At 41.4% G+C, this 23210-nt stretch overlaps 3 protein-coding genes across 5 annotated transcripts; 2 read left to right on the forward strand and 1 right to left on the reverse strand.

Moving 5' to 3' along the window:
* Window positions 1-8345: 8345 nt before the first annotated feature.
* Window positions 8346-11162, reverse strand: LOC4346230 (protein LEAD-SENSITIVE 1). 2 transcript variants are annotated; one of them, XM_015793443.3, is made up of 2 exons: window positions 10923-11162; window positions 8346-9338 (listed from the first exon to the last, which is right to left on the reverse strand). In XM_015793443.3, the coding sequence occupies exons 1-2, from the start codon at window positions 11014-11016 to the stop codon at window positions 8572-8574; spliced, it is 861 nt and encodes a 286-aa protein (XP_015648929.1). In that variant the 5' UTR covers window positions 11017-11162; the 3' UTR covers window positions 8346-8571. The 2 variants fall into 2 exon arrangements, with proteins under 2 accessions (XP_015648929.1, XP_015648930.1); XM_015793444.3 differs by lacking the exon at window positions 10923-11162 and adding an exon at window positions 9970-10112.
* Window positions 11163-12997: 1835 nt separating this feature from the next.
* LOC4346231 (RNA-binding protein 1) lies at window positions 12998-16181 on the forward strand. Of its 2 annotated transcripts, NM_001422678.1 has the most exons (6): window positions 12998-13351; window positions 14309-14430; window positions 14519-14747; window positions 14933-14994; window positions 15070-15151; window positions 15630-16181. In NM_001422678.1, the coding sequence occupies exons 1-6, from the start codon at window positions 13144-13146 to the stop codon at window positions 15731-15733; spliced, it is 807 nt and encodes a 268-aa protein (NP_001409607.1). In that variant the 5' UTR covers window positions 12998-13143; the 3' UTR covers window positions 15734-16181. The 2 variants fall into 2 exon arrangements, with proteins under 2 accessions (NP_001409607.1, XP_015650783.1); XM_015795297.3 differs by lacking the exon at window positions 15630-16181 and having other exon boundaries at window positions 12999-13351; window positions 15070-15409.
* A 2312-nt stretch (window positions 16182-18493) lies between these two features.
* Window positions 18494-21488, forward strand: LOC4346232 (probable 6-phosphogluconolactonase 3, chloroplastic). Its single transcript, NM_001422679.1, has 3 exons — window positions 18494-19277; window positions 19384-19519; window positions 20644-21488. Exons 1-3 carry the CDS (start codon window positions 18619-18621, stop codon window positions 21121-21123), a joined length of 1275 nt encoding a protein of 424 aa, NP_001409608.1. The 5' UTR covers window positions 18494-18618; the 3' UTR covers window positions 21124-21488.
* Window positions 21489-23210: the final 1722 nt, after the last annotated feature.

Here is a 23210-nt window from a genome sequence, read left to right on the forward strand (position 1 = left end):
GTCGCGCGGGAGATCGGACGGAGGGAGGGTTGGGTTGCGTGCGGGAGGTGGGAGAATGGGTGGGGGAAAGTGCGAGAAGTTTCCGTGTCTTTTTTTATGGATTTGGTTTGTTCTGGAAGGTTCAAGTCGTTCGTTGGAGGCGGGGGAATCAGGGACACGTTTCGTGGGTGTGGTGTGGGCCTCCACTAGGAAAGGCACAGCCAGTCACGTACTGGAACACTACTACTAGTAGCTCGGATAACGTTACATACTACTGCTACTGTGTTTGCTCTGATTGTCTTGCTTCGCTTGCTTGTCCATATTGTACATATAGCGGAGCCATGGGTAACTTTTACATACGGATCACTTTTTTTATAATAAAATATAATATCTCGGTCTTTACTTAAAAATACGGGTCACTTTAGATTGATATTAAAATGTGCCATGCTTATTTTTTTTATACAATTTGAATAGTAAATATGATGGGTTGGTTTAATACAAATAGATGGTAATGCCCATGCTAAAATTGGTATAATTCTAGAACTTTCTTTACCATAAAAAAAATTGGCTCTCAATTCATATCAATCCAAACACATTAGTAAGAATTCTACCCTAGCAAATTATTGGTAGTACCAAAACATGCCTAAGTTTGGCATTACCAATGTTTTGGTACAGCACTAAACCAAACAAGCCCTACACGTTCCTAACGAATCAGCTCTAAATTTAAGGTTAATTTTTTTAATTTTGACTAATAAGTATAAGCATAAGCGAAAAGATGAGGCCCTATATTTTTTTTCTACGCGTTCTTACTTTTATATATAGTACTTTTTCGTTCAAAAAAAATTAGTACAGATACGACATATCTTAGTAATTTGATTCTAGATATGATGAAACTCAGATTTCTATTATAAAATATGTCACATTTCATTTTAGTTTGGAGAAAATACAAGAATACTATATTTTACAATGGAAGTCGTATTAATTTGATATTAGAGTGTACTACCTTCACCCAAAAAGATTTTATTTTTGCTTACTCCTATTTTACACATATACCGATATAAAGAGTTTACTCGATGTATTTGATCTTCAATTTTTTAAACTCTAACACATTTGTCTATCAATTTTTTAAACTCCAATATATTAATTGTATTGAAGATTAAGTGTTTTTGGACAAATGAAGCGGATAAAAATGAGTCTTTGTGTGATGGAGTATTTTACTTTTAAAAACTTAGGCTTTGTTCGAACCAGACGTGGCTCGTGAAACGATTGCGGTACACCAAACGAGATATATAATCAGGCGTATGATTAATTAAATATTATTTTTTTTAAAAAAATACAAAATTAAATTCATTTGATTATCAGTAAAGTTCTATATAGGGCTGTGTTTGATACTTGGGGTTGGGAACTAACTCCACTGCACGGAAAAAAAAGTGATTCATTAGCAGGTGATTAATTAAGTATTAGATATTTTTTAAAAAAAAAATGAATTAATTTGATTTTTTTAAAGCAGCTTTTGTATAGAAACTTTTTTTAAAAAAACGTACAATTTAACGGTTTGAAAAGCGTGCACGCGGAAAACGAAAGAGAAGTCTTGGAAAACTTGTGTAAGGAATAGAGATGGCAATGGGGACCTGATCATCGATTCCCCGCGATGAATTCACATATTAGAGAATGGGGATGGTTGATATCTACCACCCATGGTGAATCTAATGGTCCAAAACTCATCACCATCGGGGATGGCGGGGGCGGGGACGGTGCACCATTCACCATCCCCGTCTCCCGCGGTGACCCGCATGTAATGTAGCTAGGGACCAATTCTAGACTGTACAGTTGTTTTGGCCCATAAAAATGAAGCTCAGTAACCATGTATATATATCTTCTAACCCTAATCAACCCTCCCCATCTCCAAATATCTCCCCAGCCACCGCGGCACTGCGCATAGCGCCGCTGGCCGTCGTCTCCCCTCGTGCGGGCGCGGTCCTGCCCCCAGCCGTCGACGCACGCGTGCCGCCGCCGGCTATTGTCGCGCCGCCCATCGCCTCTTGCCGTCGTCGCGCCGACTGATGTCTCCGGCCGTCGTCGACGCGCGCTCGCCACCTCCGGACGTCATCGCTCCGACCAGCGCCTCCGGCCGTCGTCGCGCACGCGCCGCCTCAGACCGTGGTCGCGGCACCCACCGCCTCCGGCCAGCACGCCATCCGCCGCCATTGATTCCTCCGCCGTTCGTCGCCGTCGATATGACCAGTAGTTTGTTGAGTATATTATTTTGGAAAAATATCAATGTGATGTACTGCTGATTTGTGTTCCATTGCATTTATATGATTTGTTGATGAATTTGTTGTTTAACCGGGGACGGGTTCACCACGTGGTGATCGGGGCTGGAGAAATTGTAGCCCCGTCGTGATTGACTGGAACGGGGACGGTGAAATTTTTTCACCGCGATGACGGGGACGCGGGTGTGACCCCCGATGGTGAATTCACCGTTGCCATCTTGAACGCAGCGGTTCGGAAATACTCCGCAAGTCTACTAGTAGTAGCCAAGGAGAGAACGAGCTAGCTCTTTCCCAACAGTAACAGCCGAAGATGGCCTGAGCCGCTGAACGAGGGTCCGCCGGATCAGATATTTTTTGGTCGCCGTAAGTACAACTGGAAATCCAACATCTGATCTGATCTGATCTGATCTGAAGACGATGCGTTTGATCACATACAAACTAGTACGTTCCCTTCTCTGTCTGTCGCTGATATTTTGCGTCTACACCAAAAACAGTTGGTGCATAGGAATGTAATGGTGGAGTAGATGATGCCATGTTCTGCTAGAATTTAATCTCGCACTATCTGGGTGATACAGACATGTGTTCATGAGCGAATTACACGAGAGTATTTTCCAGGCCTTCATTTGCAGGAACACCAATAGTTGTTGATTGAATTCAATTACTCGAGAGTAGAAACGTGTGGTTCTTTTTCTGTTGGCACCCTGATTATCTAGGAAGCAAGAATGATCAGGAGGGGTCTTAACTATAGTTTTTTTTTTCTAAGAGTAGGTCTTAACTGTAGTACATGCTGTGTGCTTTATTTATGACGGTTTTATGCCCATAATGATTGGTGTTTACGCGTTGATATACTACTGTTTTGTGCAGTGTGCTTCGACTAACGCCGGTCCCACAGTAGATATAGTTTCTATAAACTCACCTCATCGAGAAACTATCACTTGACACTACTCTTTCAATACAAACACTATTTTTCATACTTAAATTTAATGCTACTTATCTCATATAATATCTTGTATATTATGTAGAAACCATATCTCATACAAGATTTGGTTTCTTTTTTTTTCTCATTTATTCACTTACCACATTATTTTTTATTTTAGGTGGTAGCTTATTTAATACTATGGAAATTATCCTAGTTATTGGGTTGGGAATGACTCACGGAGCATATTACCTTTTATCCTACTTGAGATCGAAAGTTCGAAACGAGTGTCAAAGAGTTTAGGCTAGTGTCAGTTGGTAATTAATCAGTCTGAACATGGAGACCGAGAGGCCAACAAAGGTTTGGAATGGTTTGGAATTTCTACACACATGTTCTGTTGGATTGGTTTGGAATTTTGGTCTGGAGACGTGCGCCGTCTATACATCAGACTTCAGACGTCTAACGACCGTGCAGCTGGAGTACATGTGCCTCCGACAGAAGTGGTCAAGGGAAACCCGAGGGAATCGAGCCAATCAGGCAAGGACAGCTTGCTGAGCATGCAGAAGACGGAAATGGATTGATTTTCCATTATTTGACATTTGACTGCTTGATGCAGTGTCACATTGGTTACCTTCCAAATACAAACCGTAGAAAAACAAATGAGGGTGACACGAAAAGAAAATTTTTGTTGTGACATCGGACGTTTTGATTGGATGTCGGAAGAGGTTTTCGGATATAAATGAAAAAACTAATTTCATAACTAACATGAAAACCGCGAAACGAATTTATTAAATTTAATTAATCCGTCAATAGCACATATAGGTACTGTAGCACTGATGATGAGAAATGCTTTTTGGGTAGGATTTTCATATTTCTACTCTTCGGCTGTGTTTGGGAGTTACTGCACATCCCGGTACGACAAACTGTGTTCCTTTTGAATGCGTGATTAATTATATTAGCTTAGAACACTGAAAAAAAATCAATTAACATCATTTTTAAAATAAACTTTTATATATATTTTAAAAAAACACACCGTTTAATAATTTAAAAACTGTGCGCGTGAAAAGCAAGAGATTAGTTGGGAAGGTGAAAAAAAGAACTTTGCGTTAGTGATTTTAAGGTCAAGGCTGAAAATAGGAAAAAAAATGCTTAGAATTATTTTGAATTAATTTTCAAAATTTAAATGCTTGGAATAGTTCTAAATTAAGTTTTAAATTGTGACTGGGCTTTCTTTTAGACATTGTTTAGTTCAAAAAAAATTTCTTAAAAATGTCACATCAAATCTTTATACGCTTGCATGGAGTATTAAATATAGATAAAAAAACTAATTACACAATCTATGATAAACCATAAGTGCTACAGTAACTCACATGTGGTAATGACGGATTAATTAGGCTTAATAAATTCGTCTCGCGGTTCCAGGCTAGTTATGAAATTAGTTTTTTTCATTTGTGTCTAAAAACTTTTTACATTCGATGTGACATCAAAGAATTTTTATTTTTGCCAACTAGGCCTAGGCCTGGTTTAGTTCCCAACTTTTTCTTTAAAGTTCCAACTTTTCCATCACATCAAAACTTTTCTACACACACAAACTTTCAGCTTTTCCGTCACATCATTCCAATTTCAATCAAACTTCCAATTTTGGCGTGAAGTAAGAACCTGTTTAGATGGGACTAAAAATTTTTAGTCCCTATCACATCGGATGTTTAGACACTAATTATAAATATTAAACGTAGACTATTAATAAAACTCATCAATAATCTTGGACTAATTCGTGAGACGAATCTATAACTTAATTAATCTATAATTAGCATATGTGATGCTACAATAAACATTATCTAATTATGGATTAATTAGGCTTAAAAAATTGTCTCACAAATTAGCTTTTATTTATATAATTAGTTTTATAAGTAGTCTATATTTAATACTCTAAATTAGTGTGAATTAAAGTTAAGTCACTGGATTCAAACACCACCTAAACACACCTCTAGTGTGAAGTGTGAACTTGAAAGAGCTTTGTTTCTGCTCGGCTTGTAGTAATTTTTCCTTTCCTTTGAACGGCTTTCGGCTGCATCTGCCTGTACCCTGGCACCCTGCAGAGTTGACCGTAGGCCCTAGTTGACCGCAATGGATTACTGTACTGTGCGAAAGTCTCTGGCATTGGCATCGTCATCGGCAGACAACTTTCTTTCACCGCAAGCCTGCTTCCTTTCATGGCAGTAAAAAAAAAAAAGTTGTCTTGAAGACTGCCGCAAACAATGTGCGTACGGAGCGTAGTATAGAGTATAGACTCCTCCTACTGTACTGTACATCCTTCTGTAGAGTATTCGTTGGGCCTCGTTCATTGCCTTAAAAAAATATCAAAACTTTTATGTATGTGTTTTTACTGATTTAAAGGTTTGTAAAATAAACTGTAACAAAAACTATAAAAAATAGTTCTATAGTTATGTTTTACTCCCTCCATCCAATTTTAAGTGCAGTCATGAGTTTCTGTGTCTAATTTTGATCATCCGTTTTATTTGATTTTTTTAAAAAAATAAAAAACATAAGTCACGCATAATGTACTATTCATGTTTTATCATCTCATATAAACAAAAATACTAATTAAATTTTTTTTAAATAAGACGAACGACTAAAGTTGGACACGAAAACTCATGGTTGCACTTAACATGAAATGGAGGAAGTAAAATTTAGCTTATAAATATAAATATATGAAAAACAGTTGGTTAATTATCAAAATAGTGCGTAACAGCATTCATGGGTTTAGCTGGTTGGTGCAGTAACAGTAGGTTCAACCATTATAGAAGAGGTAAAATCTGCTACAGGACGTCTAAATTTTGAGTAGTTTGATGATAGATATCGAAAAATTATGTCACGGTTAAAAGACATCCTAAGAAACTGGTTGTTTGATGGATGACACTTTCAACTCGATTGTAAAGACAAATTCTTGAGAAGGACAAGAATGCCCCTAGAATCACATGGTTTAAACACAACATTACAGTAAAAAATAAATTACACGCTTTTACGATATCTACCAATAAATTACACAAATTTTTAGTGTCATTTAGTAAATTTTGCCTATAAAAGAAGTACTTATGGGTGGCTGCAGCCTGCAAGAGAGATGGGTGCAGTGGAGATGTTGTTAGTGTTGTTTTGCACAGAACAAGCAAAAGAGGCCCACAAAACGGCCCAGCCTGCTAAGCTTCCGCACATCGCGTAAGCTGACAGCCTGACACCAAACTCCATAGGCCGTCAATATTTCGGACAGGAACGGAATATCCAAGATGGACTGCCATAGCAGGCGGCCCAAAGTGGCCTATCCATTCAACCGCCCCTGGCCCACTATTAGATGGGCTCACCAAGATCAGTAGTACGTAAATGCTCCTCCCATCGGTCACCTGTACATCCGTAGACATTTTTTCTCCTATAAATTTAACAGATATAAATATAGTGCAATCATGACTTGCATATAACTATAATAAAATTGTATATAACTTTAAAAAATCCCACAGTAACATGCTATTTTCATGAAGTGGAGGTCGCAAGACCAAATCTCCTCACCCGTATACCCGTTATGATTTTTTTTCTTCCCAACTTGCATGAATGAAATAAATCTAACGGTTTGAAATTATGCAAAAATTTCATACAAATTAAGTAACATTATAGTTTCATACAACTTATAATGTAATTACACTACAATTATACCGTATTTATGTGTGATAATTTTTTAAAAGAAAATTTATCAATAAATATATAGCAAAATCGAAGCTAGTCGCTACCTGTCAAGGAAAACAATGAGATTATTTTGTCCAATCTGAAACACAAGATCAGAGAAATCAGCCTACCGACATCCTTTACCGTCAATGAAACAATTTTCCCGTTGGCCACATGGATCCCCATACATCTCTGCTCCTTGGATCCATATAAGAGGCAAGGAATTCTTCCAGCTGCAGCTGTGCAGCGTACAGAAACAGTGTTGAGCACAACCTTTCAGGAACAGAAACCGGCATTGCTTGTTGTTTTCTCCCTGGCAATCATCGATTATTTACAAGCTCACCTCTTTCTTTCGTGCCCTTCTAGGGGTAGGTCTTCGTCGCCTCATCGCCATTGCTTCAACTTTACAGCGTTTTTTTTTTCCTCTCTTCTTCACCTACCTACCCTCATGCAAACAGATAGTAGGAACAAGAACTACTTCAGCTAGACGAAGAGAGCAGTTTGGAAATTGGAACAATTAATCAACCACCTCCTAATCACATGCTCTCCAAAGGCTCCAACCAAATGAACTTCTACTTGTGTCTTGACTGAATTTCATCTGCAACATATTCATCATACTACTACTCCATATCTTCATGCACTGACACAATTCAGGCAAAGAGATCATTTTTCTGTAGTAATAACTCTGTAAACTGTAACTCTTGTGCAGAGAATATTTCTGGTTGCCTCCCCTGTGAACCAGTCTGTAACTGGTACTTTTCTGTCTGGCTCAACCAACACACAACCCCAGATCTCACAAATCACACAACGTGGCCAGCCTTTTCATTTACTGACGAGAGGGTCTATGAAACCAATCATTAAAGGCAGAACAAGCACAGAGGAAAGGAAAAGGGTCCGATCCCGAGTGTAATTTCAGAAGAAACAACAGACATCTTTACCATCTTCTTCCTCCTCCTCATCCAATCCAGATCTCATCTTCTCACATTCTCACATGGAGTAAAGGCGATGAAGTTTCGTCGGCGACCTCATATTGATTCTGCCACAACTTGTCATTTTAACAATCATGGGTCCGGGGAGAAGGATCTACTGACGACGAGTACAGACATTGTATACGAGCTGCAAGTAGACAGTAGCGACATGTTACTGTCATGAGTCCTGAATTATTCAGGAAATGACGACGGGGACCTCTTCGCAGATTTATTATTCTGGAAATGTACTGTGGTTTGGAACATCTTGGCTAGATCCATAAACAAAGCACAGCTCAGCTCACTGAACACTGGCAAATCAACAGCTCATCACACATTGTCAAAGAATGCAAGCTCGCAACTACCACTAGTAGACAATGGTCTGCAACTCTGCATGAAAGTTGTTATTGAGATATTGCTTATCAGAATACAGAGATATATACTACTAGATGGTTCAAATGAAAAAGAGAGAGAGAGAGAGAGAGAGAGAGAGAGAGAGAGAGAGAGAGTAAATTTTCTGACTATAATACTATAGTGGTACAGCAATCCAATCTCCTTGGCACACCCAATTCATGATCAGATCGATCTATCTATCACACACACACAGAGACAGCGAATGCTTGATTAAATCAAAGCACACTTGACGCTTCATATATTTCCAGGACTTATTGCATTTTAACTCCAAAACCTATCCACACAAAACCATACAAATTGTAGTAGAATTTCAGCTCGTAATAATTTCGCAGAAATTGTCACGTTTTCTCTTGAGAGGAAGTAAACTCTTCTTGACCTTAGTATCATGTGATGAAGGCTGCTGTTTTTTCATGGCCATTTCTTCCTCGGCTTTGGCGCGACGCCAGCCAAGATGCGCCGACAGGTTCTCCACCTCCACCTTGACGACGTCCTTCCTCACCCCGATGTCGGTGATGTACCTGCCGGCGCAGTACATCCCGGCGGTGACGGCGGCCATGCCGAGGGGGCCGGCGGCGAGCAGCTTGAACGGCGTGGAGAGGAGCGCCGCCAGCGGGACGCCGATCGCCGACGACGCCTGGCCGCTCCGGCCGATGCTGCCCGGCTCGTCGGCGGGGAGGAGGCCCGTCTTGCAGTAGAGCGCGAAGTCCTCGCAGTTGTTCTCGAACACGTCGTAGCTGCCGAACCCGTTCTGGAGCAGGTGCATGGCGCGGCGGACGACGGCGTCCGGCGGGTCGGCGGCGGCGGTGGTGCAGGTGCCGCCGCGGAGCTTGGCGAGGAACACCGCCGGCGGGACGCCGTACTCGAAGCCGTGGAGGGAGCCGCCGCGGAGGAAGCAGTCGACGCAGGTGAGGACGACGCCGCTGTCCGGGAGCTGGAAGCCGCAGTCCGGGAAGGTGGGGCACTCCGGCGAGCCCTGCGAGAGGAGGCTGGAGATGGCGATCGCCGAGTCCAGACCTGCCGTCCCTGCCTCCTTCTTCCTCGTGAAATGCACCACCTTGCTCCCTCCAACGTAAATCCCTGAATATTGCAACACCCAAGTTCACAACATGATCTCCAAGGAGAATTTTTTTGTTGTTTTAATCCTCTGTAATATACTAACGGTTAACTAAAGCAGTAATGGTAAGTTGTAATCAACCGTTTGATTTAAGTAGATGGAAGTTATAAGAAATCTAGATGTACTATTTTGGCGTGCAAGACTTTTACACATTCGGAAAAAAAATAATGTGACACGCAATTTTAGTAATAAGTGTTTAGTTAGACAGAATTTAGTATGTATAGACTTTTCCTTACTGAAGTTAAGATTTTCTTTCAGTCATACCTAAGGTATTGAGAGAGGTAGTATCAAAATTCACCTTAGAAGATGTGATACCTATAGTACCGACAATAAAATTACTCTTAGTTAGCATGGTAATCATGCGACAATTACTGAAGTTAAGATTTTCTTTTGATCGATCTGACCCGAAGATTTTACAGGCCAGAGAGATTGCTGGAGGGGGTGCAAAAGGTGTAAATGACAGACTAGACACAGTACTCGATCGTAGCTCGCAAACACACCGCATCTTTTGGATGCAGGCAGTCATGTGGAGAAACCCAACCACCACCATGTCGATGCTGCCCTACATATGCCAATGATCGGAAGCAAAAACACCTGCAAATCTCATGGCGAGAACGCCGGCCCCATGCCGTCCAGGAAGGAAGGTAGCAGCAAGCGGCGACACAGGCGAGCCCCTTTACGCTTCTTCCAATCGCAGAGATCAAAGGTCGTTCGTCGGTGAAGTAATAAAGAGATTAAATCAATGGAGCATGTAAAAGTGAGAGATGCAAAGTAAAAAGAGTGTAAGGCAACGCAGCTGGAAGAAGCTGATGCGTGTTGGTAACAAAGTGATGGTAAAAGAAAAGCAGGCACCTTTGATCACAGCTTACTGAATGGTGGTTAACAAGGATTGGTATTGGGTATCTAGCAGATAGTAATAAATAGTCATCAATTAAATAATTAGCCAACTGGGGCTTGGATAATATATATGGTTAGATATAACCGTAATTAAATCATATCCTAACCATGTTTGTAAAACCAACATTTGGTTGCGGCAGGAGTGCGAATCATCCATTAGTGAAGCAGCATACCGGAGATAACATTGCGCAGCTTTAGCACGAAAAATTCAGCTCCGATGACTGCAGATGCGATCGATGATCACTGAACTGGAAAGTGCAGGTTACAATGCCGGCCTAGCAAATAATTTGCAGCAGCGATTCACTGAAAAATTTTGCTGGAAGTATCACAGCAGCAGCAGCATCTACAGAGTATAGAAGAAGAGCAAGGGAATTCTGATCTCATAACCCCTGGAAACTGAAAATGCTTGCCTGCTCGGAAGCTAATTAACTAGATTGCCAGAAAGAAAAACTCGGCGTAATTCACATGGTTCGGAGGGCGAAACGGAAGCGCAAGCACATGGCAATGGCGCCGGCGATTGAGGTCGCACGGGATATGGCTAGATTGCCGGAAAAAAACTCGCATAATTCAGATGGGTTTGGAAGGCGAGCGAATTGAAACGGGAGCGTCGGCAAATGGCAATGGCGCCGGCGATCGACAGAGGGACGTACCGTGGTGGGAGTAGGTGTAGGCGGCGCGCCATGTGTAGATGTGGTCGCCGGGCTTCATCTCCGACCGCTCCACGCGGTGCGACAGCAGCCCCATCGCCGCCGATAATTCCGGCCGATGGAGCGCCGACGTACGGCGAGAGAGCTCAGGCGGCTGGTTGGAGCGAGTGACGAGTGTGAAGGGGCAAGGTGAGAGGAAGAATAATGTCGCTATCAGGTTCAGCAAGTGAAGAAGAGTGTCATCTCATCTCGCTGCTCCGCGAGTTGGGATTAGTTGTTATACTAGTACTATCTTTGTTGTTGGTTGATGGCGCCGATGCTGCCTCGGGACACGCGCCCGATCTCGGGCTGCAGTCCTCGGGATTCGTGCCACATCTCGGAACGTGAAGGTGATGCGCCCCTTTCTTCTTCTTTTTTATAATCACCTTCTCCGCTTCTTCACCGTAATCGTACCTATACTTTTTTTTAATGAGCAAATCTTTACTAATCACGTACTATTGCTTTTCTTGATCTTTTTAGCTGATCCTTACTAATTACTTGCTGTTTTTCTTTTCTATTTTTGATAAATACTAATCCATCCGTCCCAAAAATATAAGGGATTTTGAGTGGATGCTTATGTCCAGATCACATTTACAACTGTTGTTGTCTTGACATACTTTATCTTCTCCACCAATCACAATCCTTATCCAATCATTTCTACATATTTTATTAATATACTCGTGTCTATAAAAAATACTTATATTTTTAAGACAGAGGAAGTAGTATGGACGCGAGCACTTATATCTACACGCACACTTACCCTACAAAGGTCCGTTCCTATTAGTAAACCGATCTTCGTCAGAAATTATGGCGGAGTACTTACGCAAGAATCGTTCACGTGTGCTGCTTCTATAGAGTCTTTATCTCCATGATCTGCCTAAAGCATTCCCTTTTGCTTGACATGGGAACCTCCTGTTCCTCTGTTCTAAGGCATTCAACAAATTCATCATGATAGCTATTAGGTAGGATGTAAGCATAAAGAGGAGCAAGTAAAACGAGGCGCTCATGCACCAAATGACCAAAGTTGCAAAAGGACGATTCACCAACTCCGGTTTGCAACAAGTTAATTTTTTAAATCCCATCGCTTCGTTTATATTTATACCTATAAACCAAAATTTAATTTTTAACTATAAAAAATACCCGTGCGTTGCAATGGGTGAAGGCTATTTTAATCTTATTATTGTTATACAGTTTAGCTAAGATAAAATTTACACTAGAAATTCGCTTAATCTTTTTTTAGAAAATTATGAGCTGCAATTAGGAGTCCAACTTTCGTCTCAAGTTAGCATGTGAGTTTTCTTAAAGATATTTCTTATACGACTCCTTTTATACTTTCAAAAGTGAACAAACATAAAAACCGACTCAAACACGAATCCATATTTCCAAAAGCGAACAACATTAAAAACCGACTCAAACAAGGATAACGTACCAGAGTACTAGCAAAAACATATTCAATTTTATAATAGTATAAATAAAAGATAAAGATAAAGATTTATTTTTTTAGCATTTGCATGATAAGCATATCTATAAGCGAAGTGACTGACACGATAATTAGACAGAAGCCCACACACTGTACGGCCACAAATCATCTCTAAAAGGCCCATGGATTGTAGAGTAACGTCTCATCCGGCCGAAATGGGCACATCTAAGGCCGAATAGGCCCACCTAACGGGGACCGGGCTCCAGTTCGGCCCATATAAACTTTCAGGGTGTGAAGGCCCAATAGTGTGGTTACCATTGGTAGCAATCCTTAATTTGGTCCTCACAAGCCAACCGATCAGGATTCCACGGCCCAGATCGTGGTAGTAGGTAGCGCTTGTTGTTTTACGTTAAACCCCCTGCAGTAGTACGCTTTTACCCTTTGGAACCCTCCACCTATTTTGGCCGACTCCCTCAGCCGTACGATCGGAATTCCGCGGCCCAGATCGACGCGAGCACGAGTTGCGGTGGCATTTTTGCGAGGGAAACCCTGTCCTAATACGTATTCCCTTCCAACGCTTTCGCCTTCTTTTCCCCATCAATTCTCTCTCTCGAGATCTCATCTTCTTGCCCGAACCAGACTCCTCCCCGTGTCGTGTTCGCGAAACCCTAGCCGCGCGCCGCCGCCGCCGCCGTCAAGCTCACCAAGCCGCGAGGCGAGATCCACGACCTAGGGGGATAGGAGGCGGAGGAGAGGGAGGCAGCGATGGCCGCCGAGAACTACTGGAGGTTCGCCGACGCGCGGCAGCAGCAGGCCATGGTGGCGGCGGCGGCCGCCGCGGCGGGGATGGCCCCCACGGCGGCGACTGTCGCGACGGCCGGCCAGGCCGCGGCGGGCATGCCCCCGCAGGCCGCCATGGCGCAGCAGGCCGCCGCCGCGCCGCCGCTCAAGCGCGCGCGCCCCGACTACGGAGGTTCGTCCGTTGCTCGCGCTCTACGCCATCTTAGATCTGGATCTGTACTAGGGGGTTAGGCTATATCCTCGTTTTGGTGGTTGTTTTGCTCCCCGATATTGCTTGCGTGCCATGATTTATGAAATTATTGACGAAGATCTAGTTGAAATTTCACGTTGTTTTTACCCTTAGTTTCGCCACGAGATCTACAAGAAATTTCTATACGAACTTTGTTCGTTGTATGTAACAGTCAGTATGTTTACCCTCGCTTTTAGGTCTCGTAAAGCTTGCAATATAGGATCTAATGCTGCAGTATGATTATTTGATTTAGCCAGTAATGATTATTTGATTTAGCCAGTAACTGCCTCTTTCCCAAGATAGTTACATGTTTGAATGTTTGAAAATATTTCTTTATTATTTGTGAGTTTCAATCTTCCCGGAACTTTCAAAGGGGTGAAGGTGTACTGATAAGTTTCTAACTATGCTTATTGCACTATCTTCCATGCAGTGTTACAGCCCTGTAACACAATATGTGCCTGTTTAGAATTATTTTTTATGGTCTTGACTAAGGAGCTCCGGTTGGGAGTCACTAGTTTCATTGTCTTTGGAGCCTTGGGAAGAATTCCTGCTGCTCCCTTTATGGGAAATGATTTACACAAAGCATATATAAGTTGCAGATGTTTATATTCTGTTGGGTGTAGATTCTATGCTATCTTCTGACAGGGTGTAGATCCTTCAATAGATTCTGTTGGGTATAGATCCTTCAGTATCTAAGTTACTGCATGTTGTTTTATTGGTAGTTGTGGTTGGTGGCATAATTTATGTCATCATATCCTTTTCCTTGTTACTATAATATCGTTTCCTCCTTTTCTCATCAATTTATCTATTGAAGGATCTTGAACTTACCATTGTATTGATTGTATCAATTATATGAGATAGTTGGAATCGTCTTTTAAACTTAATATTATTACTTTGCAGATGTGCCTGCAGGACAAGACATGACTGGTTATTATCCACGTGAGACTGACAGGACAGGTTACCATGCACTGAGAGAGAATGAGGCTATCGGAGCATCCTATGATCGCTACTTGCGTAATGGGGTACAACTTCAAGTTCCTCTGTATAAATATACGCATTATTTTAAAGTTGATAGTTCCTTAACTTTTAGTCTGCATGCTATGCTTGCAGATGCCTTCTGTTGCTGCCACTGAAACCAATAGGCCAGTTGTTGGTGGTATGGGTGGAATGGGTGGAATGGGAGGCTATCCTGTTGATGATCGTCGGATGATTGGTGTTGGCATGGACAGCAGAGGTATGGGCTATGGTGCAAGGCCCGAGCCTCCTCTCCCAGCAGATGCATCAAGCACTCTGTACGTTGAAGGCCTGCCTGCAAACTGCACACGAAGGGAGGTGTCACGTATCCTTGTATAATTGTACTTGTATTCTACTCTAAATTTCGTTCCCTTAACAACTCAACTTTGTTTTGTTTGATATTCTAATTTCTTTTTTCCTTAATAGCTCTATGAGTTGGTGTATTGGCATATTTCTTTTTTGGCTATCAATAGGTATATGCTTTTGCTCCTTGACCTTTTCGCTCTGCAGATATATTTCGCCCTTTTGTAGGTTTTCGTGAAGTCAGACTTGTCAACAAGGAGTCAAGACACGTATGCTTAATATGCTTTTGCTATGAAATTCTGTGCTCTCACTATATCTCTTTTTAACTGTCTAATTTTCTGCAGCCTGGAGGAGATCCTCATGTCTTGTGCTTTGTTGATTTTGATAACCCTGCGCAAGCTACTCTTGCTCTTGAAGCATTGCAAGGTGAACATACTTATATTTGTAGATATGGATTGTGTTGTTTTACAGATAATATGACTCTTCACTTTGAAAACATGCATCTGTCACGTATATGTGTGCATTCCTCTTTTTCTCTAACCTCGCTTCCTTGGAAACTGGTCATAGTATTGCTTTCTTATTTAGTTAAACTTTCTACTTCAAGGTAGCATTAAGTTGGCTATCAATTGGGAAATATCTACAATTTTCCCACTGCAGAATGCCAACATAGTACATACGTTTTGATGCGCTTTGTGTCTTCTAGAGGTGACATTTTATAGTTTGCTGCTAAGAATGAGCTCACTATAGGATACTGCACGATTTAAACTTAGCTTGATGTCCTATTCCTGTTTATGTTTGGTCTTTCCATGCGTATCCTTCATTGCACGGAATGCGCGTTTGAGGTTCGTACTCTTGCTCACACGACGATTGGAAAAAACATAAACCAACACGATTCGTTTTGCAGGTTATAAGTTTGACGAACACGATCGTGATTCAGCCCATTTGCGGCTGCAGTTCTCACGCTTTCCTGGTCCGAGGTCAGCTGGCGGGCCTCGTGGTAGGCGTTAAGTCGCGCGAGTCTGGTTTTGAGGTGCTTGCGGAACCTACGTTTATACGAGCGTTCAAACTCTGCGGCGTAACGCTTCTATATTGCGCTGATATCTCCGCCGGTGGCTTCTTCGTAGGGTTCGGCATCTCATGGTTTGAAATCGTGAAAGGGATGATGCAATAATCGATATTCAGTCTCCATTAGATTGCGTACCGTATGATAGAAAATTGGAACTCTGAGAGTACTTCCTCATACTGTATCTGCTTCCTTAATATTTATGGTCAACTGTATTTGTATCTCGCGGCGTCACCCAGACAGTATGGCTTGTTATCAGGTTATTGTTATCTCTAGTTAACATTTGCTTCCCTTTTTTTTGGGCATATTTAGTAATTTTAAGAGCTTACTGTTTCTCGCAAATACATGACAACATCTTAGGTTTAATCTAATATAATGTAATCCTTTTGCCTTTCTGTGGTGTTATTATTTGCCTTAATATATGTAGTTGCGCTGGACGTGAGTACTAGCTTTGGTAATGATTGTTCCTACTCCTGGCTTTTCGTAGAATCAGTTGTCCCTGCACCATGCATGTTAGAACCAATTCTCCTGCTGATGCAAAGCTGCCTGTGCTCAATTGAACCCACCAGAGGTTGTTTGGGCAGTGCTTACGTCTTGACCCTGTTGAATTCTTATTAGTGTCACCAAATTTTAGGAATATAAAAAGCTTTGACAATAGAGTTGAGTGCTACAAGGGTTGATTTGCCTTTAGATATTCAACAGTATGAGGTTAAGTTGTGACTTGTGAGCCAGGCATGGTATGTAGGGTTCATATCCCTAAACTGTTGATATGGGGCTGTGCTGTGATCGTTTTGCTGAGGTTGGTACTGTTGAATGGTAAACCGCGCACAGTCCCTGCTTGTTGTGCTGTGCACATGACAGATCATACTTTTACTCAGCTGTTTTAGTACTTTCTGCCAGGTTCCTTGACTGTTTCCATTTCTTGTCAATTGAAAGATCATATTCGGCTGTGCACATCACAGATCATAATATATTCAGCTTATTGCATAGTGCAGTTTTTGATATGAAGTATATTCAAATGCAAGTTATTTCTATCAGTATGCTCATGTTAGACTGTTTACTATTTTATTTATCGTAGAAAGTTGTATGCTATCTAATAATGTTGATGTTAGTATTACTTTATTGTTGGGATATTCATATTGAATCTGAGTCAGTTATAATGTCAAGTTGTCAACTGATATCAAAACTGACGACTAATACTCAGCTTGCTGATATCTGAGTAGTCAGCATATATATGAGCTGACTGCAAATACTGAACTTACTGCTGAGGCTCAGTGCTGATTTATCATCTTTTTCTTATAAGATATTTTTGTCAGCTCTCTAGGCAACATGTTCCTGTTGTGTGTAAGATTTGTGCATTAACATTTCAGCGTGTAAGATCGTCTGTGTTCCTGTTTTGTACTTGACTTATAATATTCTGATCTTGTGATTTTAGTAAGAAGCTACGAGTAATCAATTATTCAGTTATTGCTGTATATAGTAATGCTTTCACCAAATTAATAAATTTATTTCGATCTAACTAACTCTGGTTGAATTCGTTAAGAAATATTTTCGACCATGTTAATAGCCCAAATGTTCGAATCTTGGGCCGCGATTTGTTCCGCAAGCTCGTGTTTACGTTGCTTATCTGGGTATATGGGCAGCTTGGACGTTAGAACTGCATTTATATACGTATATAGCTGAAATTAATGTGATTATGTCTCCTCGTCCTATGAATGTATTATTACGCTGTAATTTTTGTTCTTGTGCAATTACTGGCCTCCATTTTCTCTTTCGAATCAACGAACATGTTGGACTGCAATGGGTGGCATGAATGGTCGTACATGAACATCCACTGTCCAACGCCTCTGCGGGCTGTCAGAATCACGAGTGTTCACGAGAAGGGGGGAATACATCACATGCGGCCGATACCATAAACAAATTTCAAACAACATAAAAAAATGGGACACGTGCTGGACAACATTCGATCAATCACATTGATTCAGTATCGCGCAAAAATGAGACAACAGTGATCGATATCACCTATAATAAAGCCTTGTTTAGTTGATGAAAATTTTTGGGTTTGGTTGTCAAATTAGATATACGGACACACAAGTACATATTTAAAAGTTTTATTCACAAATTAATTTTTATTTGTAATTATGTTGAAATGATGGGGCCGTTAGAAGTACCAGACAACTCATAAGTTGTTATGTCCTCTCTTTCACCTGGATCATGCCCTTGCACATGGGGAAAACCAGGGACTAAAACTGTAATCAAACAGTAAATAACAGAATATCTAGTATAACAATTCTTTAGACAGTATGCCAAACAACCATCCACATCAATCATAATATATTAGCTGGCAGGTTCAAATGGGATTTTTAAGGAGGGCATCCAAATTCGCCCAGCTTATTGATACATAGCTAACCAGGGTGAGATGTAACTCATTTTCTTTCTGGGAGCTCTTTTATCTAACTACTCCCTCCGTTTCACAATGTAAGTCATTCTAGCATTTTTCACATTTATATTGATGTTAATGAAACATATATATATCTATATAGATTCATTAACATTAGGATGAATGTGGGAAATGCTATAATGACTTACATTGTGAAACGGATAAAATACACCTTAACAGATTCTAGGAAACGAATAAAAGCAATCCTAATTCCCGAAACTAAAATAACACAATGTATCATATGTATCTAGTAAGAGAGATTTTACTCTGTCAAAGGGTTCTTTTCGGTCAGATTCTAGAATACAAATGAATTTTGATAGAACTATAGCTATAAATAAAATAAATTGTTAGCAAAAAGAACAAAACCAACCCTGGAACTAGCATAACCTTATGGAACATACACCACTAACACCTGAAATTACACTAGAACAAGCACTAGCAAATAAGGGGAAGGAGAAAAATATAAAAATGGCGTTTTCTCTCCATTTTCCACGTCATCATGGTGCGGGAGACACGTGTCCACATCGAGAGAGAGGCGGAGCAAACGGTGAGCGCGATCCAGCCGTCCATCGCGATCTGGACGGTATAAAGTGGTCCACCTCTCCCCATCCACTCGTCCCTTTCCCGTTCGTTCCACCTTCCCCCGCCGCCGCCGCCGCCGCCGTCGCCGTCGACGCCAGCATGTCCGCCTCCGCCGCCGTCTCCTCCACCTGCGCCGCGGCCTCCTCGACGACCTCCCGCCGCTCGTCGTCGTCTCCGGCGTCCAGGGTTCAGGCGACACCCCGTCGGTCTCTACCCTCCCGGCTCGTAGCATCCCGGACCTCCCCACGCTCTCCCGTCGTGCCGCCGGTCTACGCCACGGCCTCACCGGGCGGCGCCGGTGGGACGACGGCGGCGGCGGCGAGGAAGAAGCTGCTCATATTCGATGCCGAGGAGTACCTCGCGGAGTCTCTGGCCAAGTACACGGCGCGGCTCTCCGGGGAGGCCGTCGCGGAGAGGGGCGCGTTCACCGTCGCGCTCTCCGGTGGCTCGCTCATCAAGGCCCTCAGGTTCTTCCCCGCCCTCCTCGAGATAGCGATTTTATTGTTGTGTATTTTTCTTTGGGTTTTGGATCGTGTGGAAGACATAAACATGGGGATTTCTTGGGATTTGCAGGAAGTTGACGGAGTCGCCGTACCTGGAGGCGGTGGAATGGAGCAAATGGCATGTGTTCTGGGTGGACGAGAGGGTGGTGCCCAAGGACCACGCAGATAGCAACTACAAACTCGCCATGGATGGGTTGCTTTCTAAGGTAGCAACTCACTTGGATTACCCATTCCTTTTTGGCTGTCATATCATAGTAACTCATAATCCGTTTCGATGGTTGGGGAATTGGGTTGCTGTCGCTTAACAATCTGCAGGTAGCTTGCCAAAATGTGATCATTGTGAATTACTCCCTTCGTTTCACAATGTAAGTCATTCTAGCATTTTCCACATTCATATTGATGTTAATGAATCTAGACATATATATCTATACAGATTCATTAACATCAATATGAATGTGGGAAATGCTAGAATGACTTACATTGTGAAACGGAGGAAGTAGTCATGATGGTTCTTTCGTAGGTGCGAAATGGAAATACTGTATGCTGTCCTGCATATTTTGCTGGATCTGGTCATTTCAGAGTAAATTGCAGTTCTCACCACCTAAATTGGACTTTGGTTTACAGAACACCAGGATTATGGTTCTTTGCACATAATTTTCTAACGTTGGGTTGCACACTTTAGATATTCTTTTTTTAAAAAAAACAAAACAGCAAATTTCTGCCATTTGTATTGATAGAAGGAGTGAAAACTGTACAAAAGTTGCAATGTTGGGCTGTGGCCGGGAGCGGTGATGGCCCACAAAAGGGACTCACTGCCATACATGCTCAATTGTTCAATTGCGCACAACTATACATGCTCTTGCTCTCTCCAAGTACATTTGGATGCACTTGTTTTTTTAGAATCCAATTAGGTGATGCATGATGTATTTTAATCTGTTTGGCCTTGTTGCTACTGGGAGATTCAATTTCTGCTGCGAATAGTCCGTGAAAAATGTGCAATAGGTTTGTTCTCTTTAGAAACTATCTTTGAGGGACACTGAGTTGTATTTGAGGATTTTTTTATTAGACTTTAGCAAAAGAATATGTCTATATCATAGTCTATGTGTATGAGTACTTTTTGTCATGCAATCTAAAGCACAGTTTGCACACCTTTTATGTGTATATTCGAATTCAGCTTCAACTGAGTTGTGTGCAGAGGGTTCATATCTGTTTTCTCGTTGCACTTAGATTTTCTCAAATTTTCATCATATGTTATCAAGAATAGACTGTTATCTTTGTTATGTATATCAACAGAACTGTATTCAAAAGTTTATGACTTTGAACAATGTAGGTGCCAATTCCTGCAAGCCAAATCTATGCCATAAACGACACACTATCAGCTGAAGGGGCTGCAGATGAATATGAAACTTGTCTAAAGCAACTAGTTAATGATGGTGTGGTTGCAATATCAGAAGTAACTGGATTCCCCAAGCTTGATCTTATGCTTCTGGGGATGGGCCCTGATGGGCATGTTGCCTCTCTTTTCCCCGGTCATCCGGTTGTCAATGAAAACCTAAAGTGGGTCAGCTACATCAAGGATTCACCCAAGCCACCACCAGAGCGAATAACATTTACTTTCCCCTTAGTCAATTCGTCGGCACATATCGCACTTGTGGTCACTGGTGCTGGGAAAGCTGGGGCAGTGCATAAGGCATTCTCAGATAAGCAAAGCTCTTCAGACTTGCTGCCTGTTGAGATGGTTTCACAGCAAGAGGGAGTGCTCACTTGGTTCACTGACAAACCAGCAGTGTCAATGCTGTCCAGCATCTGAAGCCCACTGTGTTATATAAGTTTGAAACTTTGATCCGAAGTATAAAAAGTTCAGGGGATTTTCATTTTATTCTCTGTTGCATTAGTCCTCTGTGGAAATCTTGTGCTCTTTTCGTAGTATTATGCAGCATAAGTGTCTGAGACTCCAGTTTCAGTCAATTGATTACCACTTTATGGGGTATTTGTCATGCGCTTGGAAATATCTAGATCAGTACCTGTACAATTTGATGTTACCTATTTGTTTCCTTTGTACAAAGACACTTTTGTTCAGCATTTGCTAGTTTTTTTTTTGCGGTTTTCTCTGTTGCTTTACATGTCATTGCAGATACTACAAAGTAGCATCAGGTGGAATATTGTTTTCCGTCCCATGTTTTGTGTGGATCAGTTGTATTTGCTTTCATGCATGTCTCAGATACGCATCATTCAGTGCCGTCAGGTATCCTGTGAGTATCGAGCCCAGTCATGCATCAGATATGACTGCTGCAGATGCAGAAACATTTAGGGCTACATTTATACAGAACTGTGCCAACCATTTGTGCATGTCAATGCAGCAAGGCTGCCATCTGAATATAAATGTCACGCAAAAACTTGATGACATGATCATATTTAATCTGTCAAGGGTTCACATTCCTGTTACTGAGCGGTATCTCCGTTTTTCGTGAAAACGTTGGCAAACCAACAAAAACCAATAAAATTCAACAAAATTTATAAAATTATTAAATTTTAGTTTTATTTTTTTTAAAAAAAAACTTGACTGAAAAACCGAGTGGTTTGTGTTATCTAGCTGGCCCGAGAAGTCTGGTTTTCGTTGAGATTGTGAACCCTGCTCTCAAGTCTGAACCTACCAACTGCATCAACAGATCAACAGTACACAAAGATGAGCACAGAGTAAATGGCTCATCAGTGAGGTCTGGTCTGCTTACTCTTCATGCTACTTTCTGAATTCTTGATTTCTACAGATTAGTTTGGTCAGGAGCATCTAGCAACAAGGAAATCTAAGCACAAGCCACATGAGATTCTCCAATTGCATTTGTGAATTGGTGACCTCTCAGGTCTAGAATACATTATACTATACATGTGACTCTTACTAGAGGTCACATGAACATGGAGGAGAAGAACATGGCCCCATTTTCCTGTGACACAGGTAAGGTAATGATAGTAGCGCAATGCATTAGCCTTGATTATACAAGTGCATCCCGGTCTCTTCCCCGGGGAACACGAGGTCCCATCCATCAAGCCCGTGTCGCCGTCAGCGTTGGGATCTTGGGCATCTCCTACCCGCCGCTCTGCTCTGCCTCTGCTCATCTCATCTATGAAGAATTCGAGCCGCGATGAGAAGAAGAGGAAGTCCAAGAACCAAAAGAAAATCAGATTAGGTCCGGCATTATGTCGGGGAGATCTGATGGGTCCATTTGTTTAGCTAAGCTGCCCAATATCTAATCAATTTTGCAATGTTCTAGTGCATGCATACCTTGATAGTATATAGCTGTGTTTGGAACTCCAAATTCCCAACCCCTCTCCCTCGTTTTCCACGCGTACGCTTTTCAAATGGCTAAACGATGTGTTTTTTTAAAAAAGTTTCTATATGAAAATTGCTTAAAAATTTCAAATTAATCTATTTTTTTAAAAAAAATTAGCTAATACTTAATTAATCACGCGCTAATGGACCGCTCCGTTTTCCGTGCGGGGAGATTGGGTTCCCAACCCTAGTATCGGAACACAGAATAGCTTGGACTGTGGATAGCTTGTAGCAACTGTAATTTCTTTCAGAATCAAAAGTTTTCTAGCAACTATAATTTCTTTTAGAATCAAAAGTTTTGTAAATAATGTAACTTTTTATCTAGATTTTAAGATGTAGTTGTAAAATCGAGAAAACGAACCATAACCTAAAAGTTGTTTTTTTTTTCAACTTCTCTATATTCTCATCGGTTGCTATTAGAATTTAAACCTTTGTAGCAGGGAGTTTGAAATTCTAAGAAACAGACGATTGATAGTTACTTAATGAAAATATAGAAAATCTGGGTTTTCAACTTTTTGACTTCTAATTTATATACTGGATTTTATAATTATGGTTTTTTAGAATCTAAA

The sequence above is a fragment of the Oryza sativa genome, chromosome 8 (assembly GCF_034140825.1).
Source record: "Oryza sativa Japonica Group chromosome 8, ASM3414082v1".
NCBI lineage: Eukaryota > Viridiplantae > Streptophyta > Magnoliopsida > Poales > Poaceae > Oryza > Oryza sativa.